General features: G+C 42.5%; 1 protein-coding gene across 1 annotated transcript in view; it reads left to right on the top strand.

The window, feature by feature from the left end:
- TRABD2B (TraB domain containing 2B) overlaps positions 1–20795 on the top strand; it is a 297481-nt gene that overhangs the window by 261835 nt on the left and 14851 nt on the right. The window contains exon 6 of the mRNA XM_050900913.1: positions 13492–13761. Within this exon, the coding sequence (XP_050756870.1) occupies positions 13492–13761 (270 nt within the window). The remainder of the gene's footprint in view (positions 1–13491; positions 13762–20795) is intronic.

The raw sequence follows: 20795 nt of genomic DNA, 5'->3' as shown, positions 1-20795 counted from the left end.
GTGGCTAAACAAGGTTCACATGGATCTCAAATACTTTTGTGGTATTGTCTCCTCCTGATTTCTGAAGGGGAAAGAAAACATTGCTAGCTGAAACAAACTCACGTGGTTCTCTACAAGGAGAGCAGTAAAACTCTGCTGCTGTAGTGGGTTTAGATTGTAACATTGCCTGCATTTGCGGCGTTTTAAGTAATTTTAAGTCATTTTAAGGAATTATTCCTAACACCCACAGAGTCAAGGCATCATATTCCAGCACAAGGAAGATCCAGAAGTCCCTGCATGAACTTTGGAGAGAAAAAGCTGATTTCTGAAATCAGCGGTGCTAAGAATCAAGGCTGTCTAACACCAAGGTAATACTGGTGGTGGTTTGGTCCAGGTCAGTGGGTGGCTCTTCATCTGCTTCTCCCATCCTGGCAGATGCAGATCTGAAGGACATTGTTGTGTCCTCACCTCTGACTCCAGTTTGGGCACACGTGGTTTTGTTGGGTGCCTCCTTCCTTCCTCTATAGTGCCACCCGGGCTGAAGTCCTCTTCCCAGGAGCAGCGGGTCATTCCACTCATTGACCTACAGTCAATGGATGCAATAGATGCACAGATTGGCTTTTTGCCACCATTTTGTCAAAGCAAACCTTGCTTTGCATGTGACAAAGGAATCATCTTTCTTCTCCTTGAGGCATGTGATTTCTTGCTAATGTTAAATGAGAATTTTGCACGTGTGTCAAACTTATCTGTAGATTAGGTTTTAGGTCACAAATGAAACTGGGAAGTGCACCTTTCACTGACATTTAGCAGTCATTGAGGTTTTAAATCACTGAGACAATTTTAGAAACATCCCCGTCAAGGAGAAAGGACATTGACTTGAAAGAAAGCAGAGTTAACAGGGGTTTTGTTTGTTTGTTTTACAAATGCAGCCATGAATTTAGGACAATTTCTGTGTATTCAAGCATTCATACTGATAGCAATCATTGCTGAATGGTCAGCAATTCCCACTCAAATCAGTGAAAGGCAGCAAATGAAGTGCACAGGCAACTAGAAGTGTTTTAAATGAAATGATGGAGCAGGAGACTGATTTTATTTTCTTCTTCTTTCACTATTGGGGTGCATGGTCCCAATTCCCTCCCTCTTTACCTTCCCTGTCTTTCCAAGAAACCCCTGGTCAGTCTGTGAATGACAGACCTGATGAGATCTAGGGGTCCTATGGGTTTTCTAATCGTTGGACTCTGGTATCTAGGAAAGGGCTGAGCTCATACCTGAGCCTTTCCTCATAAAGCTTGATTCCTTCCTGCTTATTTTCATATAAATAAGGACATACATTCTTTTTTGATCTCTGTGCTACTTGGGATAATTCAGTTACAACTGGCTGTCAGATTGAGTCTTACTAGAGAAGGGAGGAGACAGATGGACAGACGGGCGTGTGTGCAGGGTGTCATCGTTTGCTTAGGAAAAGAGCATTGCTTGAGTAGCCTGTGCTTCTGTTCAGAATTAACATCTCCGTCTCAGCAGGCCTGGTGGGGCAGCCCCAAGCACTTAGTCTCATTGCAGAGAGATGAGTCAGATGAATCGTTCTGCAGTTTTAATTAAAACATCTTATGTGGGCAGCATTTCAACAGCATGAGGTGGCAGTTCTGCAGTCTGGCCCACGCTTATCTGTTCGCAGTGCTCGCATGGCCCCACTAGCCACTTCTTCTCACTATCTTCGTGTGAGGTGGGGAGTTATCTCCATGGGTGGATGGAAAACTGGGGCATAAAGAGTTTTTTAGCTCCCTGAGGGAAACTATGACAGCACAGCTAGTTTAACGTTAGTTAAACTACTAACCCCTAAACCACTGAGTGATCCCTCCCCTATTGGGGTTTGACTGGCCGGGAGAGCTGTGAAAGCACTGGCAGCACTGTACTGCTCTGAATAAATATAAGACACATCTCGGCCACCACGGAGCGTGACGCAGAGGTCATCTGAGTCTCCTTCCCAGTGCCTGAGGCTCACACACTCCTCTCAGCACTTTCTTGTACAGATGTTTTCTGTGTGGAGCTGCTTCCAGTGAAAGTAGATTTGTATGGGCTTTCTGTTTCTGGGCTTAGTGTCGCCTGGTACGTGCCTGTCAATCTCACACTTGTGGTATGGAGACATCACCTATCCAGGATTGATCTTAGCTGCCAGGGTGGACCACAACAGCAGAAGAAAAAGTCAAGGGCTTTCTGTGTCTGACACCAACATAAATTCAGCTCTACTGTGCAGACAGCATAGCAGAAAATGGGGTTCCCTAGGGGCCCTTTTGGCTAAGGCAGCATCCCTGACCTGTGCTGTGAATCCAACACTCACAGCAGAAGGTGGTCTGAGACAGAGAGGAGTCCTCACTTATTAAAAGATGAAGTTCTTACAGGAAAACTAGCAAGGAATGATACTCAGTGTGGATTAAGAAGCAGTGGCAAAAGCTGAATGAAGGTTGCAAGCACAGAAGTTGAACCCTTGCTCCTCCAGACCCTTTGAAAATGAAGTGTGTATTCCAGTGCAGGGCCATGTTGCAGAGACAACCTGATCCCATGAGGTTGGTAGGAGGGCGCACTCTTCATAGACAGAGAAAACAGTTCACTTTAATAATGTATACTAAAAAACCCCAACTTTAAATTACGAAATTATTCTGAGAATAGAAGAGTGATATTGAGATAAAAAGCCTTCTGCTAGCAAAGGAATATTGGCTTTTCTGTAGTCTGAGCTGAATTACAGCACCGCCTCAGGAGAAGTCCTAGTTTGGTCATTCTCAAAGTGTTCCAGCTTTGCGTAGTGATAAGAAGCTAACGTGACTGCTAGAACCCACGCCAGATGCCAGGCATAGTTTTGATGAGTCTCTGACGTCTGTTAGACTTGTGATACTACATGCTTTTCAGTAGCTAGGCAGTGCTACGAGTACTAGGCTGTGATACCCTCTCAAACAACTGGCACTTAGATAAAGCATTTCCAGGCAAACAAACAAATAAATAAACACAGACTAAGAAAACACACATGCACATACAATGGAGGGAGGAGGCTTCCTAACTGACTTACTGTGCTCTGGGGAGCAGCAGAACAAGTGGTTTTCATTTTCCTGGTGTTTCACTTACTGCCATGTGGGGTTCTCTTCATGGGAGGAGAGCTGGGCTTAATCGCTGGTTTTGTGTATGTTTGTGTGTGTGTGTGTGTGTATAAACAGTTTATGTAGAAGTTGGATCTGCTCAAGCTTGTGACAAGAGCCATTTGTCATTCATGTTCAATGCACCCTCAGTGAAGGTTTCAACCACTGCCAATCCCCAGTCTAATTTATTATTTTTCCTTGACAAATTAAATCTGCAGAGATTACTTGAAGGGCACCTGAGGATCTTGATATCTCTCCGGTCAGGGAAGCCAGTTGGCCTAATTCTTCTGCTGGGCTAGCAGAAAGCCCCTGGTAGCCATGCATGGACATTCCCTCCCTTTCCTCCATTGGAAGATGACTGGCACCAGAACTGCTCCAAAGACCCATCACTCTCCTCCCCCTTTTCTCAGCAGAGGCTGTTAGTAGGGGACCTAAGTAGACCTCCATGACTGCTGGTGGCCAGTGCTAACCAGTTAGATGCAGGAGGAAGGAAGCACAGCCTTTATGCAGACCCTCCTCCTCCTGCGTTTTTAGCTGTGTTAGTTACTCCTTGGAGCAGGCGAGCCCCCAGAGTTCCTCCTTTGCAATGAGGTCTACAGCAGAGTTCAGGGAGGGAGGCTGCAAAGGCTCTCACTTTTGTACGGTTGAGTGCTGTGTCATTGTATCCTCATAATGCTCTGGCTGTATCTGTCTGTCATCGTCTCATACCCTTCGCTTGTCAGCTTGCTGAGATGGAGCTCTTTAATGTGTGCGTAGTTTATTTCTGGAATTCTTAAATGTACCAATAAAAATAATAACAATAGACATTGCAATGAAGGAGAGATATTTTCTGGGGTCAGTGCAAGTTTTCCTGTTTTAAGTGGAGAAGACCTGGGCCCTGTTGTTTGTGACTAGTCAGTAAGATTTGCCTGAGTCCATTAAAAAATTATCTTTCTTGTGGCCTCAGATGCCTCCTAGATATTCAAACTGTAGTTTAAGGTCTAATCTCATAGGTTTCAATTAACAACCAAAAAAGAGAATATAAAACCTTTTTTTCTTCCTTAAGGTTTCAGCAGCAATGTGCATGCTTCATTAATGAAGAATTTTAATGACGGATGGATTTGTCAGACAGAAATAAGTATTTGATACAAGCAGTTTCATCAGCATGAGTTAATACAGAGAGGGAACCCAGGTGAAACAAGGCTAATATGTAGAGAGACCTTATGTGAAGTCCGTTAACATTAGAGTTGATAGAACAGCATTAGACATTAAAGCAAGTGGAGTTTGGAGGAAGAACTGTCCTGCCTTCATCATGTTTCAAGGGGTGTGTCCATTACCGCCCAGTAAAAATGCCCACAGACAGGCTGAAGTGTCATCTGAATAGGGTTTCTGACAACTGTTTTGTTCTTTTCTTGGAAACACTCAGGCCCTGTGATAAAAAAAATGCCAACGGGCTGTAACAGTATTTTGGAGAAAGGCAGACTGGCTCTGTGTTCCTTTTTTTAGCTCAGCAGCCATCAATGGCTAAGCAGATCAGATGTTTCACAGTGTCACCTAGAGAGAGGAAAAGTGGATTCAGTGTAACAGAGATGTGGGATCTCTTGCAGGCTTGGTCTTCTTATGGCTCTTTGGTTCCACACTTCTGCCTGCTGCTGAGTTTAAGTGGTCCATGTCTCTCTCTTTCTAGTGATAGCAGCTACTTATGTGCCTACGTTATCTGTCATCTTGCAATTGTAAGAGCCTGGACTGAACAAGGTACTTAAGGAAGACAAGTTGCCATGCTTGTACAGATTTGTGATCCACCCCAGTATCTCATCTCTGCCAGGGCCCAGCTTCAAGAGCATCAGAGGGAAGTGCAGGAAGCAGCACCAGGCATACATTGAATAATCTGCCCTTAGTTTAAGTCTGAAGTCAGTGAAAATGTTGTAGTCCCTCAAGCTAGGCATTTGGTACCTTGCTCAGTTGATGTCTCTGTGGAGAGTTTATTTTTAAGATGTGATGGAAAATATGGACTCCTGCAGATGTTTCTTCTCTCTGGAGGATCCAGCAGAGAAGGGAGACCAATTCCCAAAGGAGACAATCTGGGAGCAGAATTCAATTTGGATTGCAAACGAGTAAGATACAGACAACAGTTGTGTATTAGCTGTAGTTCTACTGAGGAATCAAAATCGAGCGGCCAGTTTGGGGTTTTTCTTTGTCAGCCAGCTTCTTAATCTTGAAACCTGTCTGGATGGTAACTACAGGGATGGAACAAATGCATCCTCACTTTCTTTTCTATGCTTAAACTGAGGTCAGGAATGGTTTGGGAATAACAACGCATGAGATGAGAACAATTTTGCAACTGAGTTAGCAAACCTGCCTTTACGCATGGCTATACAGCTCAGTGTCCTAAAAGCGGACGCTGACTAGAAGGAGCAGACAGCCATAGACATCAGGAGCTCCATTGACTTAAAATGGAAGCAGGAGAGAGACAGGTTTTGGTGGGTATTTCTAGTTTGATTGTGGCAGCTGGAGGAGAAAGGAGAATTTGTTCAGCCCTTGACTTGCTTTCTGGTCACTGGAGTCTGAGATCGTAACTGCTGAGATGAGAAGGTGGCATTTGGTCACCATTGTCCAGTTTCTCAGACACTGCCCAAACCACTGTAAATACACTGTAGAATCAGAACTGGCCCAAAACCTAAGCCCAAACAAAACTTTGGAAATGTCACAATTAGACCTGAAGGAACTTGGTGTTGCAGATTGGGCCAAACCGGATAAGAATTTTATGCTTTGCAGAACCTGTTGAATGATGGAAGTTAATTTCCAGCACCTGAAAAATCTGCTGTGTATAATTAATGTGGCATCACCTCGAAGAAACATAGAAAGATCAGAGAGTTTATAAAGAGGAAACAGAGATTACATTGCCCAGTAATAAGTCCACCATTGTTCTTTATTAAAGCAATATATGTGTTTATTGAAAAGTTATTAAAAGAAAAGAGCAATATATTTACTCTTGTTACTAATGGTTTTTAAGCAATAACAGAAAAAAATGTGTGGAATAAAGCTTGAATATATTCCAGTTCAATAAAAATGCAACCCTAAAATCTTCTTTTGTGGTGTAATACCATCACTTTAGATTCATCAGAAAGCCTGTGTATTCTTGGCAAATTTGGACAGAAGTCAGGATTTCCAATCCAGAGGTAATGCTGATACTCCAATATTTGTTTCTGTCCAAAATCAGGGAGGAAAAGCAGAAATATTGAAAATTCATTGCCAAGTCAGCAGTCAAAAATTTATTAGAAGCCACTGAAACGTTTCAGTTAACATTATGTGGCAAGTCTTTCAGTGGTACATGGACATATAGTTGTAATTTGAATGTGAAGCCCTTTCTCTCCTCGGTGAAGTAGATTTCCAGAACAAACCAGATGTCCCAGGATAGCTGCATAATTACATGCTCCCATGTTGAACCAGGATGCTTGAGTAGAAAAGAGCCCATCTTGATCTATGGGATAGGTATTCTGTCCAAGGAGCTTTAAGTACAACTTCCATAAGACAGTGAGGCACCAAAGGCAGCTGTATTATGAATATTTTGCTTAAACCAAACTACCCAGGCGGAAATAGCTTGGCACTAAATTGGTATGGTGATAGTAAGACAGTGAAGATTTAGGGAATAGTCTGAGGTGAGGCTTTGTGTGCCATGAGCAGAGAAGGTTCCTATTTGCTATTAATGTGGGAGGTGGAAGCAAGACTGGAGGGTCGACCCATCCTTCCTCTGTGGGCACAGCCCATCTTCTGAGGCTGGAGCGTGCAGCTTGCACAGTTTACACTAAAGATGCATGAACAAAGGATTATTCAGTTCAAGAATTGAACCAAAAAGTCAAGAAGGAGAAATAAGTTCAGAGCAATCTGAAGTGGAACATTTTGAGGACATTTTTGAAGGCAGGGGTTGGGTTTTGTTGGGGTTTTGTCATTTTTATTTATTAATTGGGTTTTTCTTTTTAATTGAGATCAATTTTTAAACAAAAAGGCCACTTTGTAGCATTTAAGTCTTTGAAAACAGAAGACAAAAAAAATTAAAAGCTTTGTTCAGAAAGTGATGAAATGAAACATTTTGAGTTTTCTGAAATAAAAGAATTCATATGAAAATGTGGAAGTGGCACGTTACAAATGGCTGTCCTCTCTTTTTTCAGCAAATTCAACCGCTCAAGTTGCAGAAAGCTTGCATTTCTTCTGTGCCGTAGATCAGCTCCGCTTTTAATGAAATGGAATAGATAACAAAAGTTTTACTCCTCTTATTTTATAGTTTCTCAGACTGGGAAGGAAAACATCACTGGGAATATCTTCACCTCACAAGCTTTTCATTTCATTTATGCACAGAGCTGAGGGTTTGCATATATGTATGTATATACTGAGGACCAAATTCCCTTTCAAACTAAGGCCACAGTTCTTGAAAAACAGTGATTCTTCCCAGAGAAATAGTCTGACATGGATTCTGAGTCCAGAGTTACCATCCAAGTTTGGGGTGGACTGTAATCTAATTTAACTACTTCACCTAATTTAACTGCTCATGAGATGTAGTTGACTCTGGTGCAAAAATGAAAAAACAACTTTGTTTCCAAATTCTGTTAAGAAATGGAAACACTTTAACTTTAGTGTACAGGCCTAAGGCAACTGCATCCTAAATAAAATAACCTCATTATAATTAAGCCAATCAGGTGAGTGAATAATCAAGAATTTCACAGGTATTCTCTTTTGCTATCTCTTGAGCCCAAATTCATCCTCAGTAATTTACGACACTTACCTGAAGCAGCTCAGATAAGTTAGGTGTGGGGAGGATCTCATTCTCTGATCTCTTCTTTGGAGTTACTCTCTTTTGCAGTAAAAAAAAATATATATATATATGTGCTTTCATCTTGAAGGAGATGAACTCCATGGTGGTATGCACTGGTGTCACCCGGTTATGTGAGAGACCACGGTCTACAGCCATACTTCACATCATTAGTAAGAGGCCCTATAAGCTGTGCTGGGGCGGGTTAGGATTTCTGCCTGGTTTTCTCTTCTCCTTTTGTTTGCTGCTCTCCCAAGAGCTTTGAAAATCTGAGTTTCATCCTAGCATGGAAGAGAAAAAAAAAGTAAAACTTCTTGTGGGACAGGACATTCTGGTGCCTGTCTTGCGGGTGTGCATGACTGCTGTCTCTGAGAGATGCATAAGGAAAAGAAAGGCAAGAAGCAGATGTCTCTGTGGCCTGTGGCAAGGGGAGCAAGGATGCGTGCAAGGGACTGACGAATTCCTGCCTTGACAAAGGCTCCCAAACTGGAATTTATGAGAATCAGTCTATAATAAAATGCTTTTAACTTAGTGTCTGGCTATCATCCGGGTGCGTCCCAAGAACGATGGCATAAGGATAAAGCTGCCACATCACACATTCCTTGCTATCACCACAGCTTCTCTTTTCATGAAACAAAATCTTTCCTTGCCTGACAGTTCTGAAAATTGAAGCAAGAAAACCTCAGCGATGTTGCTGTAGTTGGAAGCGCTTGCAAAGCATGGCAGTCTTCTGAGCAAAACTTTTCCATTGCTCGCGCTACAAAGACAAGATGCAAATAACGAATTGGCAAACTTGCATGATATGTATGGTCAGCAAAGGCGTGTTCTCTCTCATGAGCTAAAGCAAGGGCAAATTCCTGGCCCTGCTGAAGCCCAGGGGAGGCTTGATGGGACTCGCCCCAAACGTTATTAGCGTTACTCCGGCAGGGTCAGTGGGCAGAGGCGTTAGCGGGGTCTGCCCTGCCTGATGCTCCCCTCAGACAATTGTCAATGAATCGGTGGTTGGGAAAATCCCTGTTGGTGGAGATGAGGTGCGGTGCAAGGTGTAGTGTTAACACCATGCAGCCTCCTCCACCGATGGGGAAAGGTGGGCTATTCGCAGGGGCCATTCAGAGCAGGAATGAAACGTGGATGCTCTGATTCGCCCCACAGAGACAGTTATTAAGCCCGGAGATGGTCACGGCCCTCTGAGCTGCAGAAATTGGATACCTGATGTGAGGGGTAGGAAGATGCTTGCCTGGGCAGGGGGAAAGGCATGGCCAGACTGCCAGGTGCCTTGGGGTTGAATGAAAGTGGGACCTGGGCAATTTTAAGCCTGGGAGTTATGAAAAGAAGCTATTACAGGACTTCATGATGTTAATGTCATTTTTCGGACCAGATCCACTCGATAACCCTGGCAAATCCCGATGATGAGTCAATTTTCTATTGTCAGTGCCAGCACAGAGTGACACTAGAGACCACAAGGCAGAGAGAGAAATGCTGAGACAGCCTAATGGAGCATACAGCTCAGCCTAAACTACTTGCATGTTTTGTTTTGTTCTTTTAATTCTTGAAAAGAATTAGAAAAGAATGGCAAATTTCACCAGAAGTTAAACAAAACCACAGGGATCTTTGTCTGTGGATTAAGCATTTTCAGGAACTAGCAAGAATAAATGTTTTCCTGTTTTCACTCTGTTTTCTGTACCTTAGGACCAAGCCACGTAGGATATTTGCTGGGACTCCCAAATTTTCTTATTTGGACTCCGTTATTTTAGAGAACTTGTTTTGCAGAACTGTGCATCCCAGGGAATGAAATTAAGGTCAGAGATGAGAAAAACCCACCTAAGGGCCTGAAATACTTTTAGTTACTCACAGACCACCCTGTGTGGGAATGATAGATTTAAAAATGGGTGGAACGTCTAAGCCTGGAGTTGTATCAAGTTATTCATGAAAAATCTCTGAGATCTTTGTGTGGACCAAGATATTTGGGTGGTTCTTTCTTCAGAAGAGGCACTGTGGCCTCACAAACTGAAAACTAGCCCTGCTTTTTCTCTGGCTTTAAAAATAGCTATGTATCTTGAAAAGCTGTCTCAGCAGTAGTGAAGGAGTGGAAAAAAAAGTGTATTATATCCCCATGGTTTCATACAGTGCAGCTGTGCTAACAGAGTGCATTGAGACTGAGACCAAAGGAAAGGCACGAAATAGTCCATGAAATGATCAGTTGAACCCAACAGTAAAGCTTCACACAATGGGCAGATCTATTGTCCAGGTATCCTACTGCAGATGGGAGGGGTTTGTCCTTTTTTTTTTTCTTCAGGGGGAAAAAAATCCAGAATATTAATAAATTCAAGTCCTTTGTATTAATAAAATTTTTACTGAAATCAGTGGGGAAGTTATCTTCTGATAGGAAGTCTACCTTACTTTGAACTAAAATCTTTAAATATTCTTACAGTATATTTGGATTAAATATCCATATTCTGTGGGATTAAAAGTTTTAATTTTAATTCTGGTTGAATGTCTGTAGGATGATGATCGGATTTGAAAACAACCAGGTCTCTAGATTTATTAAATCAGTTTAAAAAAAAATTGTTTTTTTGAAAGAAGCGAGCATGCATCAACATATGGCCTTCAACAGTCCCTCCTAGGTCTTGCGGTAATTATTAGTAGTACAGGAATAATGGAACAAGTATCGACCAAATATAATATGCAGTTGCCACGGTAGAGCTATTCCCCCTGCGTGGACTCTAAAGAACAAGTGGTTAGTTTATAACCTTCTTTAGGTTACAACATTTTAACATTTCTTCGGTGTTTGTTTATTCTCTTCCCAAAGAATGTTCTGAAATATTGAGTTTACAACCTGTGGCTCATGTGATGGTAGTGGAAACAATTAAGCTAGAAGCTTTCAAAGCCACCACTGGGATTTTGATGCCCAAACTCATTAATTTTAATAAGAAGTGAGCTGCCAGTCATCTTAAGTGGTTTCTAAAATCTCAACCCATAAAAACAGCTCTCTACTGGTTCCAGTTTACTGGGAGCTCAGAGCAAGGTAAACACGTATAACAAAATAGTAGGTGTTAAAAGGTGGAAAGTATGTGTTCAGATGTCTCTAAGACCATTCAAGGAACCAAATGGCAGCCCCAGCCTTGAGCTGGCAGATGTGGGCTGACGTGGGGGCTGCTCCTACCTTCAGCGTCTCGGGGTGTTACTGACTGATCAGAACATGAGGCACAGTTTCGGTGGCAAGGAGAAGAAAGTCAATGGAAACTGAAATCCTGGCAACAGCTCAGTTCCAGCTGTGATGATCACATTGTTTGTCTGCTTTGGGCTCTCAGGTCTGCTCCATGCTCTTGCCTTCTTAACATGTTTCTGCCCACCACAGCCTTGTGGCAGGGTAGTGCTCTTCTCCCCAGTGTGCAGATGGACGGCTGGGTTGCAGGAAGACCTGGGTGAATTCACACCACACAGTGAAGAGCAGAGGTATCAAGAGCAGTACCAGAACGAGCTGTCTTTGGGCAGCATCAACCAGCTTGGATTCCCATTGCTTTGGTGTAAGTGCAGCAGGCAATGAGGCCGGGGCTTTCTTGCCACCCGTTGCTGCCTGCTGCCATTGCAGTTACCCACATGGTGTTTGTAGATGCTTGGTCCAGGTCCTTCCTATGTGCCTAAGTACTGTCCAAGTTCACACTGTGTTATCTTCCAAGCTGCTAAATGGCTGCATTTGCATGTTGATACTTCACTGATCCAACACCATGGTTGGATAAAAATTAAGAACTGTCTGCTGGGACCTGAGGGACTCACCCAATGCAAACCTATGAGAGCCTTTCCTTTTACATGAGTCTGGAGATGGCTTTGCTTCAACCATAAGCCTATGTCACAGCCTAAGAAGTCTTGAAGGCTTTGGAGAGCACGAAGATCTCCCAAAGAAAGTTGCTGCACTGATGAAAACTCATCTTCAACATGAATCATGGAAGAAAGTCTTAATGGGGAAAAAAATCCAGAACCAGCAGATCTCTCTGTGATGTAAAATAGAGCATGGAGTATGAATGAGTTTGAAAAGGACTCACTGAGTGAATGCTAGGAAAAATATGGGATTTTCTTGTGTCTTTTATTAACGAAAGCAACCTTGGAAAATTTTAGAATTAGTTTGAACAAGTGTCTTTCTTTTCTGTATCTGTCATATGATGTCTGAAGAACTTCATTAATGTTGGCTACAAGTGACAAAGTTACTGTAGTTTTTGCCAGTGAGTCTCGTAGTAGCAATGGTTAATTATCAGTAGCTATTGGAAGGACCTTTGGGTGAAACACGATGCAGTGGAAATAGAGGTGACCATCTTGACTGTTTTTGTAATGGATTTCAAAAAAATCAGAAAGAAAAAAAGCTGCCATTAGTAGTAGATGTGACTTTTTTGGAAGAGAACAAAATGTTCCATAAATGAAACATGTGGTTTCACTTGCAGCACATTTTGTACATTGTCACCAATGAAGTTTAGGATTTTTTATTACTTTTTCATTAAAATGTCTTACTGGTTTCACTCAGAAGGCAAAACTTTTCACATGGCTTTAATTGTTTCTGTCATAAAAGTCATAGCATCCATGTAATAGAAATAGTTCTGCAGACCACAGCTTCATATTGCCTATTAATTCTCTTCCATTTTCTGTACCTACAACTCATTGGGCCATCCCAGAGACAGAAAAAGTTCCTTTCTTGCAATTAAGACCAAAAACGAACTTCTACTGAAGTTAGGGGGAAAAAAATCACTTTGTGTCAGTACTGGTTTGTTAGATTTTTGTTTCAGATATCTTAGCTCACAAATGTAAGTTCACATGGCCGCATATCAAAGGAGAGAGTTTGTATTGACTTTTTTCTAAAATTAGTGAAATTCTAGAAGATTAAAACAATAAAAGGCCTTTTTCTGCATAGTTCCAGTCAGATGCAAGAGGTGGTAGTATTTGAAACAGGAGTGAAGAGCTCTGGCAGTATTGTTTCAAGGTGGCTTTGGACAGGTCATGTACCCCCTTTTTGCTTCCTTTCTCCATTATACAAAAACTGCTAGAGTTCGGGTCTCACATATCCCATCCCAGCAGCCTAGCTATTAGACCATGCTTCTGTCATCAGTCTGGGCTTCCCTGTCACCAGTCCTAACTCAGATGAACAAGCATAATTATTGTTGCAGTCAAAACAATGACTTGTTTTCACAGATGATATCCAAAGTTGGGGAAAAAAAAAAAAAAGGGAACTAATGTTATCTCATTAATTTAAGATCAGCTTCTGTTGAGGTATCTGTTTTCCTCAGAGAGAGTCACAGTTTTGCCATTTAACCTTCAGCCCAGCGGGGGATGTGACATTGACTAAAGCCTGTAAGAAGTGATTAAAATGCCAGAAAACACCAACAGCGTATCCACCGCCTTTTCCTCCTTTTTCAGTTTAGTGTTTATTTGAAAGCTTGCTAGGAAATGCCACTGCTGTCTTTATTTGCTGCCCCAGAGCAAAAGCCTTTCTCCTTGTACACCTTCTTAGCAGTTAGGAGCACCCACCAAGTAGCGTAGTCCTCTGCTTTCACTTTTTCTTAGCACGATCCCTTGCTTATTCATCAAATGTTTAAACGTTGTGTTTTGCAGTTCGAGGACGACAAAGACAAGCGCAGCCTTGGAAGGGTCCTCAGCAACAGCCCTGCCCGCTGTCCAGCTTTCTGAGCAGGTCCCACTGACATCTCCTTCCCTGAAGCCCCTGCAGATGGACGAAGAAGACAGCCTGTCTCCTCACCTCCTGTTGCCAGATAGCATCAGCCAGCTGGAAGAGTTTGGCAGGCAGAAGAAATGGCACAAGAAGCAGCACAAACACCATCGCCAGAGGCAGTTCAATGACCTCTGGGTTCGAATAGAAGACAGGTGAGTCATAACTTTTATGGTCCCTGTCCTCTTCTTGCTGTCTCCTAACTAGTTGCTCTTTACAGGTCCCAGCTTTTGTTGATTAGACCATAAGGATTGGAGAAAGGCTAAATGGGAGAGACAGGGAGTGAGGTGATGTTTTTGGAGCCTAATGAAGAACGAGAAGGAAGGCTCATAGGCATGTTTGATCTAAAAGTAAAGAGAAAAAAGCTAATGGTTAGAATATTTACAATGTACAGAAGCAGAGACTTGTCAGAGTAAAAACAGGAAAAAAATGACAATGGAAAATATTCTGTGTTTGCCCTCTGTCTTCCAATAATTATTTTCCAATCTTTACTGTCAGTTTTCTCCCCAAAGACTTGCCCATTTTCCAACCATGCAGAATATTCCTGGGAGTTTTTAAGATTCTGACATATCTGACTTTCAGTCTTCTTAACTGTGTTCTGGGGCTGAAATGTTTTAGCATCTCAGACTGCATTGAAAACAGCAAACTGAGGCAAAACGAAGTACTTAACTAAGGCCTCTATGTGAAGAGAATGGAGGTAGGCACATTTCCATGGCCATTCCAATCTTGGTCAGAAGTTAAAAACTCCCATTCAGTGTTTGAATAAGAGCCTTCATGTTTGACCAGGGCTTCTTGATGTGTGCTTTTAGGATTCCTGGGCAATTTATTCTCCTACCTCTAAAACTGGGAAAGCTCTTAGTGCCTTTATCCAGGCCAAGTCATGGGCAGATAGACAGCCGCAATGTTTATAGATCTCCTAACAAGTAAAAGGAATGAAATAGTCTGTTGGGAACTGGCTGCTCGCCTATACATGTAATGATTGTCTTTGAGCATTACTCTTATTCCCATTTTCATAGCACCTAAATTCCTTGCAAGTAAAATGAGTCAGAGTCTCTCAGAGGCTTCTCCTTTTGCTAAGGAAAAAACTCCACATATTTGTGTTTTGGGATTTTTTTTAATTTTTATTCATTCTTTTTAATGGAGCAGTTGCCTCGGTTTTTTTGTAGTTTATTGTATTCTCAGGGTGAGTGATGTAAGGGTTGTTATTAAGGTGGTGCATATTAATCTTAACGTACTAAGGCTATTTCTGAGGTTAATGCCAGCCTTGGTAAGAAGGATTCATGTATTTTATTCTCAAAGTGTGTTCAGTGGTTGGATCCTCTCCACAGAGGATGATTAAACATGAACTAAAAGGCATTTGGTTCAACATAGTTGTTGTGGTTTAACCCCAGCCAGCAACTAAGTACCACACAGCTGCTCGCTCACTCCCCCCACCCAGTGGGGTGGGGGAGAGAATTGAAAAAAAAAAAGGAAAACTCGTGGGTTGAGATAAAGACAGTTTAATAGGACAGAAAAGGAAGAAAATAATAATAATAATAATAATAGTATTACAATAATAATACTACTAAAAGAATTAGAATATACAAAACAAGTGATGCACAATGCAGTTGCTTACCACTCGCCGACCGATGCCCAGTCAGTTCCCGAGCAGCGATCCGCCCCTCCTGGCCCACTCCCCCCCAGTTTATATACTGGGCATGATGTCATATGGTATGGAATATCCCTTTGGCCACTTTGGGTCAGCTGTCCTGGCTGTGTCCCCTCCCAACTTCTTGTGCCCCTCCAGCCATCTCACTGGCAGGGCATGAGAAACTGAAAAATCCTTGACTTAGTGTAAACACTACTTAGCAACAACTAAAACATCAGTGTGTTATCAACATTATTCTCACACTAAATCCAAAACACAGCACTATACCAGCTACTAGGAAGAAAATTAACTCTATCCCAGCCGAAACCAGGACAGGAATTTTCTGTCTTTCTTCTGCCTGGGGGCTGCCGAGTCATGATGTCCCATGATGTCCCAGCATTTCACGAGGGTGTCTGGTCCAGCTCACCATATGTGTCATGCAAGTGAGGTGCTTAAATAGATCTGGTGGGAGCCTGGTAGTTAGGCACAATCCTCCTGCCCCCATCCTATCTATCCAGAAAGGATATTGGATATTGGGCCTGATATGGCTGTGGAAATGTGCAGCTGGGGGCTTAAAGTGGTGCTTACATAGCTTTGGTGGACATTTGTGCCTTTTGCTGTTTTTATTTCAGTAAGAAATGTTCCTAGGAAAAGTATTTAAAAGGGTAGTTCCCCAGGTTAGAGTTAAATTATTTGCTCTGTGCTCCTGTGAGATTTCATCTGAATCAAAACCTTTTATCCTTCTACTTCCATTTCATAAGGATGGAGATTGGGGTAAGGAAACATAAGTTTCCGCTCCCACCATGCTGGTGATGAACCAGACGCTGTGTGTTGCCTGCCTTGCTGAAAGATCCCAGGGAGATATTAGTGGGAGATCACAGCCCTAGAAATGAGGAAAGGCTGGAAGGAGGGAAGTCTGCCTTAGTGCTTTCAGATGGTTTTAGTGCTTCTACAGTTCTGGAGTAACTTCTGGTGTTTTCCTGGAAACAAAACAAAACAAAAAATACAAACTGTTCAGCTAAATCAGAGACTCACAAGCAGCTCTGGTTTCCCCATAAATTGGATGGGGTCTCAACTTTCATAAACCAGCTGCTGCATATTGTGCTTTTGGCAGTTGGGTTTCATCAGCATTAATTGCAAGCTGGACCTTGCACAAGGCAATAAACAGTGAGTTCTCTCTAACTGGTTCCTTTCTGATTGGCAAGAAAAGAGCAGAATGTGTGCCTGTCACCAGACTTTGTAGCGTGATCATTCTTGGGAGGAAACAGCTAGGATGGCTAATAATATGGGCAATGGAGTGTTACCTGTGCAGGAGAGAAGCATGTGAACTTATATTGTGTTGCCTCAATAATGTTTACCAGCACTCAACAGTGAGACTGTTAGCACTCATTTTTGGAGGATAATCGGTGTACTAGAAGTTCACACTCTGGCCTGTCCCATAGATCCATTGTGCATTTGCATATACTTAAATTGGAGCCCCCCACGTTCTATATGGACTGAGGTCTCTGCATATAGTATTACCTTGAGCTATGGCCCCGTATTTCCAAATGGTTCTTCTTCCAGTTTGAATTTCTTAACTCATCTGTTGTCAACTGAAACTTGACTTGTTCACCTTTGAGACAAAGTAGACGGATTTAGGTCATTGTTATGGCTTTTGGGTGAAAGCTGCATAAAACTCATTGTTTCCATGCGAGGTCTCCAGAATTCAGCTGTTTGAGCTGCCTTTCAACCTGAAAAGTCAAAAAGAAATATACAGGTGGAGGACAAATCCAGGCGAATTTAAACCAGATTATTCATTCTTGTATGAACCTTGTTGAACTGTGAAATGACTGTGGTTCATATAGCTCTTTTCCAAAGCTTTATTGACCATGGATTAGAGGACTTTATGAGCCATGAATTGCAGGGCTTTTATGGACTATGCATTTCTAGGCTATCTTGTACACTTCCATGGAAATCTTGGGGTGTTTTTTTAAGCTACCAACACAGAAACAAAGGAAATGAACACAGGAGAACAATCCTAAAGGAACATCAAAGGTCTGACTCCAACCTATAAAAGCCAGGAAACCCATAATTAATGATTCCACTAAGACTTCAGCTCACACAGTCATTTGGGTCTGATCTGAGGTTATAGCTACAATCTGAAATGGCCTCGTGAAAAATGAGTCATCATTTAATGTCACACATCATTATTAGTATTTACTTTCAGTTATACCTCGGAGATTGTCCTTTCCTTTTTGTTCTGTCTTAAAAGCTGAGGCATTTGAGTTGGCACCCCTGAGTGGATGGTATTTAGATTTGTGTGTTGGAGGGTTAGGACCGCTGTGGAGGATGAGAAAGCTTCTGCTCTGTCTTCTCCCTGTCTTTGACAGAGCTAAGATTTGCTGATCTCCTGGGTAATCGGCTACACTGAAGGCTATTAAAAAATAAAAAATGCTGATCAAATGTGTGGTTTCCTCTCCCTTCTGCCTCCTTCCCCCAAAATCTAAACAAAATGAAAAAGTCCTGCCTGGCTGCAGTTTGTGTTTGAAATTGTTCGTCAAGGATCAAAATTAAATGGAGATTTCAAGTAGCGGGATTTTTTCTTTACTTGATTTTGCAGAAATGTGCAGATCTGAAGTCTGTCTTTGGGAGGAATTTGAACTTCGACAAAACTTAAACCCTAGCTAGCTCCCGTAGCCAAAAGCCAGCTGGGGCAGCAGGGAGGGGATGCAAAACCGTTGGGCTGGAAGGCTGCAGATTGGCATACAGAGTGTGTTATTGTTCCTGTTGACACTGTGTTAGCTAAGCTTCCCCTTGTAATATAAATAATTAATTACATATCATTCACTGGCTTTTCATGATGAGCTGCTCAGTTAATTGAAAGCATAGAGAAATGTCTGTGACATTTCAGAGTAGTCAATGAAGGCCAGATCAGGATCGCACCTTTGTTCTAGCAGGCAAACGGTTTAAGGCTACAAACAAAACCAGCCCAAGAGAACAGAGAACCTCTCCCAGCTTGGGGGGAGCGTTATAGCTCCTGAGGCCCTAAGGCAGGGCGGGAGGAAAGCTCCTGGGAAAAGGGAGGGAGGGGAGTTAGTAACTGGGAGGGTGTTTCAGGAGGTGTGAGGTTGGGAAGGAGCGATGGCAGCTGGAGGATGTGAAAGAGAGAAATACAGTGGTGGGAAGAAAGAATTAGAGAGGATGTAATGGGCAAATTCAGAGGTTCATTCCCACTGCCAAGGAAGAGATCTGGGTGAAGATGGTGTTTGGAAAGACACTGAGGACACGCAGCTGCTTCACTTGCACAGGAAAGAAATTAAAGGGAAAGAATTGTCATCAGAAGAGAAAGAAAGAAATTCTTGTCCCAGATGTAAGTTCAGCCCTGCAAAACCTGCCATTAGTGGGAAAGGAAATGAATTCCCCCTGTAATTGGAAATGGCATTTCTCTGATAGCCCAGTGTTGACTATTCAATCCCAGATGAATGCAGTAACATCACAAATATCAATTTCTTTTGGAAGCAACAGTTATTTTAGGCCAAAAAAAAAAAAGTTATACCAGTGATGGATGAAGGGAGACAATGTGTAATAAACTGCACTAAGCGTGCCTGTATAGAGTGAACCTTATCAGTTTGGATGGAATTTAAGCACTTAGCCTGTTATCCTTTCTTTCAAGACAATGCAGTGATGGAAAACAGAACTCTGTCAACTCAGACAAACTTTTAATTTCACTTAACTGCATCTGAAAGGTAAATTTCAGTAAATGAATCCAAATTGCTTCCTTTTCACAACACACGGTGCTGAAATACAGTACTTAACTTCATTAAAGAAAAGACTGCTTTTCTTTAGAGGAGACCTAGACACTTTTGAAGTCTAACAGGTAAATTGTGGTCAGATGATTTCCCTCCATATGGTAGCTTTGAGCTTGAAATTTCCATCACTGGGGCCTTGTTTGTTTAAATTACTCTATCCGCCTCCCTGGTAAGGATACTGCTTGGAGAGTACATGCCTACTGATGCTTATGGGGAGGGGGGATCACTCCCTCCTCCAGCCTGTCTTCATGCAGCCTAATAAGCAGTTGCCACCATTGCATTTATTTGCCCTGCGTTCAACCAAGGATGATGATGCAGCTTCAGGACCTTTCTCACATGTTATAGTGAACCTGTCTCCCAAAGGGACTGCTCCAGCAGCCAGGAACAGCGGGAGTGTAGGTGTGTTGGAGTCCCACCTTCCCTCCCCTGTCGCACCTCATTGCTGTTTGGGGCTTAACTGTGTTTTGTGGCCCCTTGGCTTTCCTCCAGCACTTCTGTCTACCATTTCCTTCGCTGTTCTCTGGGCAGGATTTCCTTCTCGGGAAACTTTCGTGATCACAGTCCCTATCAGTGACTGCCCCCAGCCTCCAGGGCATGGCATACAAATACCTACTCATCAGAAAAATCTCATGGTTTGACAGCTTGGGTACAAGACCCTTCTGTCACACTGAGTGGTCTCAAAACACCTCCTGGACAAATGCTCCCTCCTGGTTCCTCAGTGGAAGCTGAACCGTTATATCTTGAAGTGGTCTAAAATCTGCTCTTAGTTTGCCCAATTTTTTATGAGCTCTGGTGGATGTACAGTGGCCAGAAGAAGACATTTTGGGCAGTGAAGCAGTGCGTCATTTGGTCCTTCTCTCTCCCCACATTGCATGCCTCTCTCAAACATGCAGTCTTGCTTCTGTGAAGGCATCCTCAGCTCCTCCTGAGCAGAGAGCAAAGTGAGGGGGATACTGCATTTTCCCCTTCTTAGTTTCTTACTGTTTCCATTTGATCCACTTTCAAGATAATCAGATGGCTTGATGTCTCCTTTAAACAAGCACTGACGTTGGCAATTCTTTCATCATGCCCTTTGCACAGCCCCAAGTACGCAAGCCCTCCAGTGGAAGTAAAATAGCAGCACGGTATAACTCAGTACAGTATAAATAAGAGGTAAATCTCCTGACTGTAACATATGATACAGTGATGACATATCCTCCCTCCCTAGATGGTTTTTATTGAGGCTTCTTGGATTATCAGGTTGGTCAGAGTGCACAGAACGTATTAATTAAAGCTGTGAAACCTGGGCTCAGCACATAACTCTCTCGCGCATCGCAGTAACAGACGGGAAGTCCTGACATTCGTGTCCAGAACTCTAGCTTCTCTGTGCTAATAGACCCTCCCTGTCAACTGGCCATGAGTGATAACTTCTTTCCCCTTGTAAAGTCAAGGAGTTAATTTGTTATCCTCCAGATGGGGCTGAAAAGATGTGCAGCCACACTTTCACCTGCTAGACACACAAAAAGATCTGTGTGTTTTACTTTGTTCTGTTGTTGTTCTCTATAACGTGCTGCCACTGTGTGATGAAACAAATGCAGATAAACTTTAAAAAAAAAAGCAAAAGCCTTGCATATTTACTTTCACTATTGCTTAAGTGTCTCACCACCAGTATCAACAATTAATATGAGCAGTATGCAAACCCTATTTTAATGCAAGCTATAAATACCTGAAAATAAAATCATTAGAGATAAAGAACACGGAAGTCTCTTGGAAATAGAGGCATAATTTATATATA

The sequence above is a fragment of the Gymnogyps californianus genome, chromosome 8, assembly GCF_018139145.2.
Source record: "Gymnogyps californianus isolate 813 chromosome 8, ASM1813914v2, whole genome shotgun sequence".
Classification (NCBI taxonomy): domain Eukaryota; kingdom Metazoa; phylum Chordata; class Aves; order Accipitriformes; family Cathartidae; genus Gymnogyps; species Gymnogyps californianus.
Note: the sequence above shows the minus strand (reverse complement) of the source record. Positions and strands in the feature narration are given on the sequence as shown.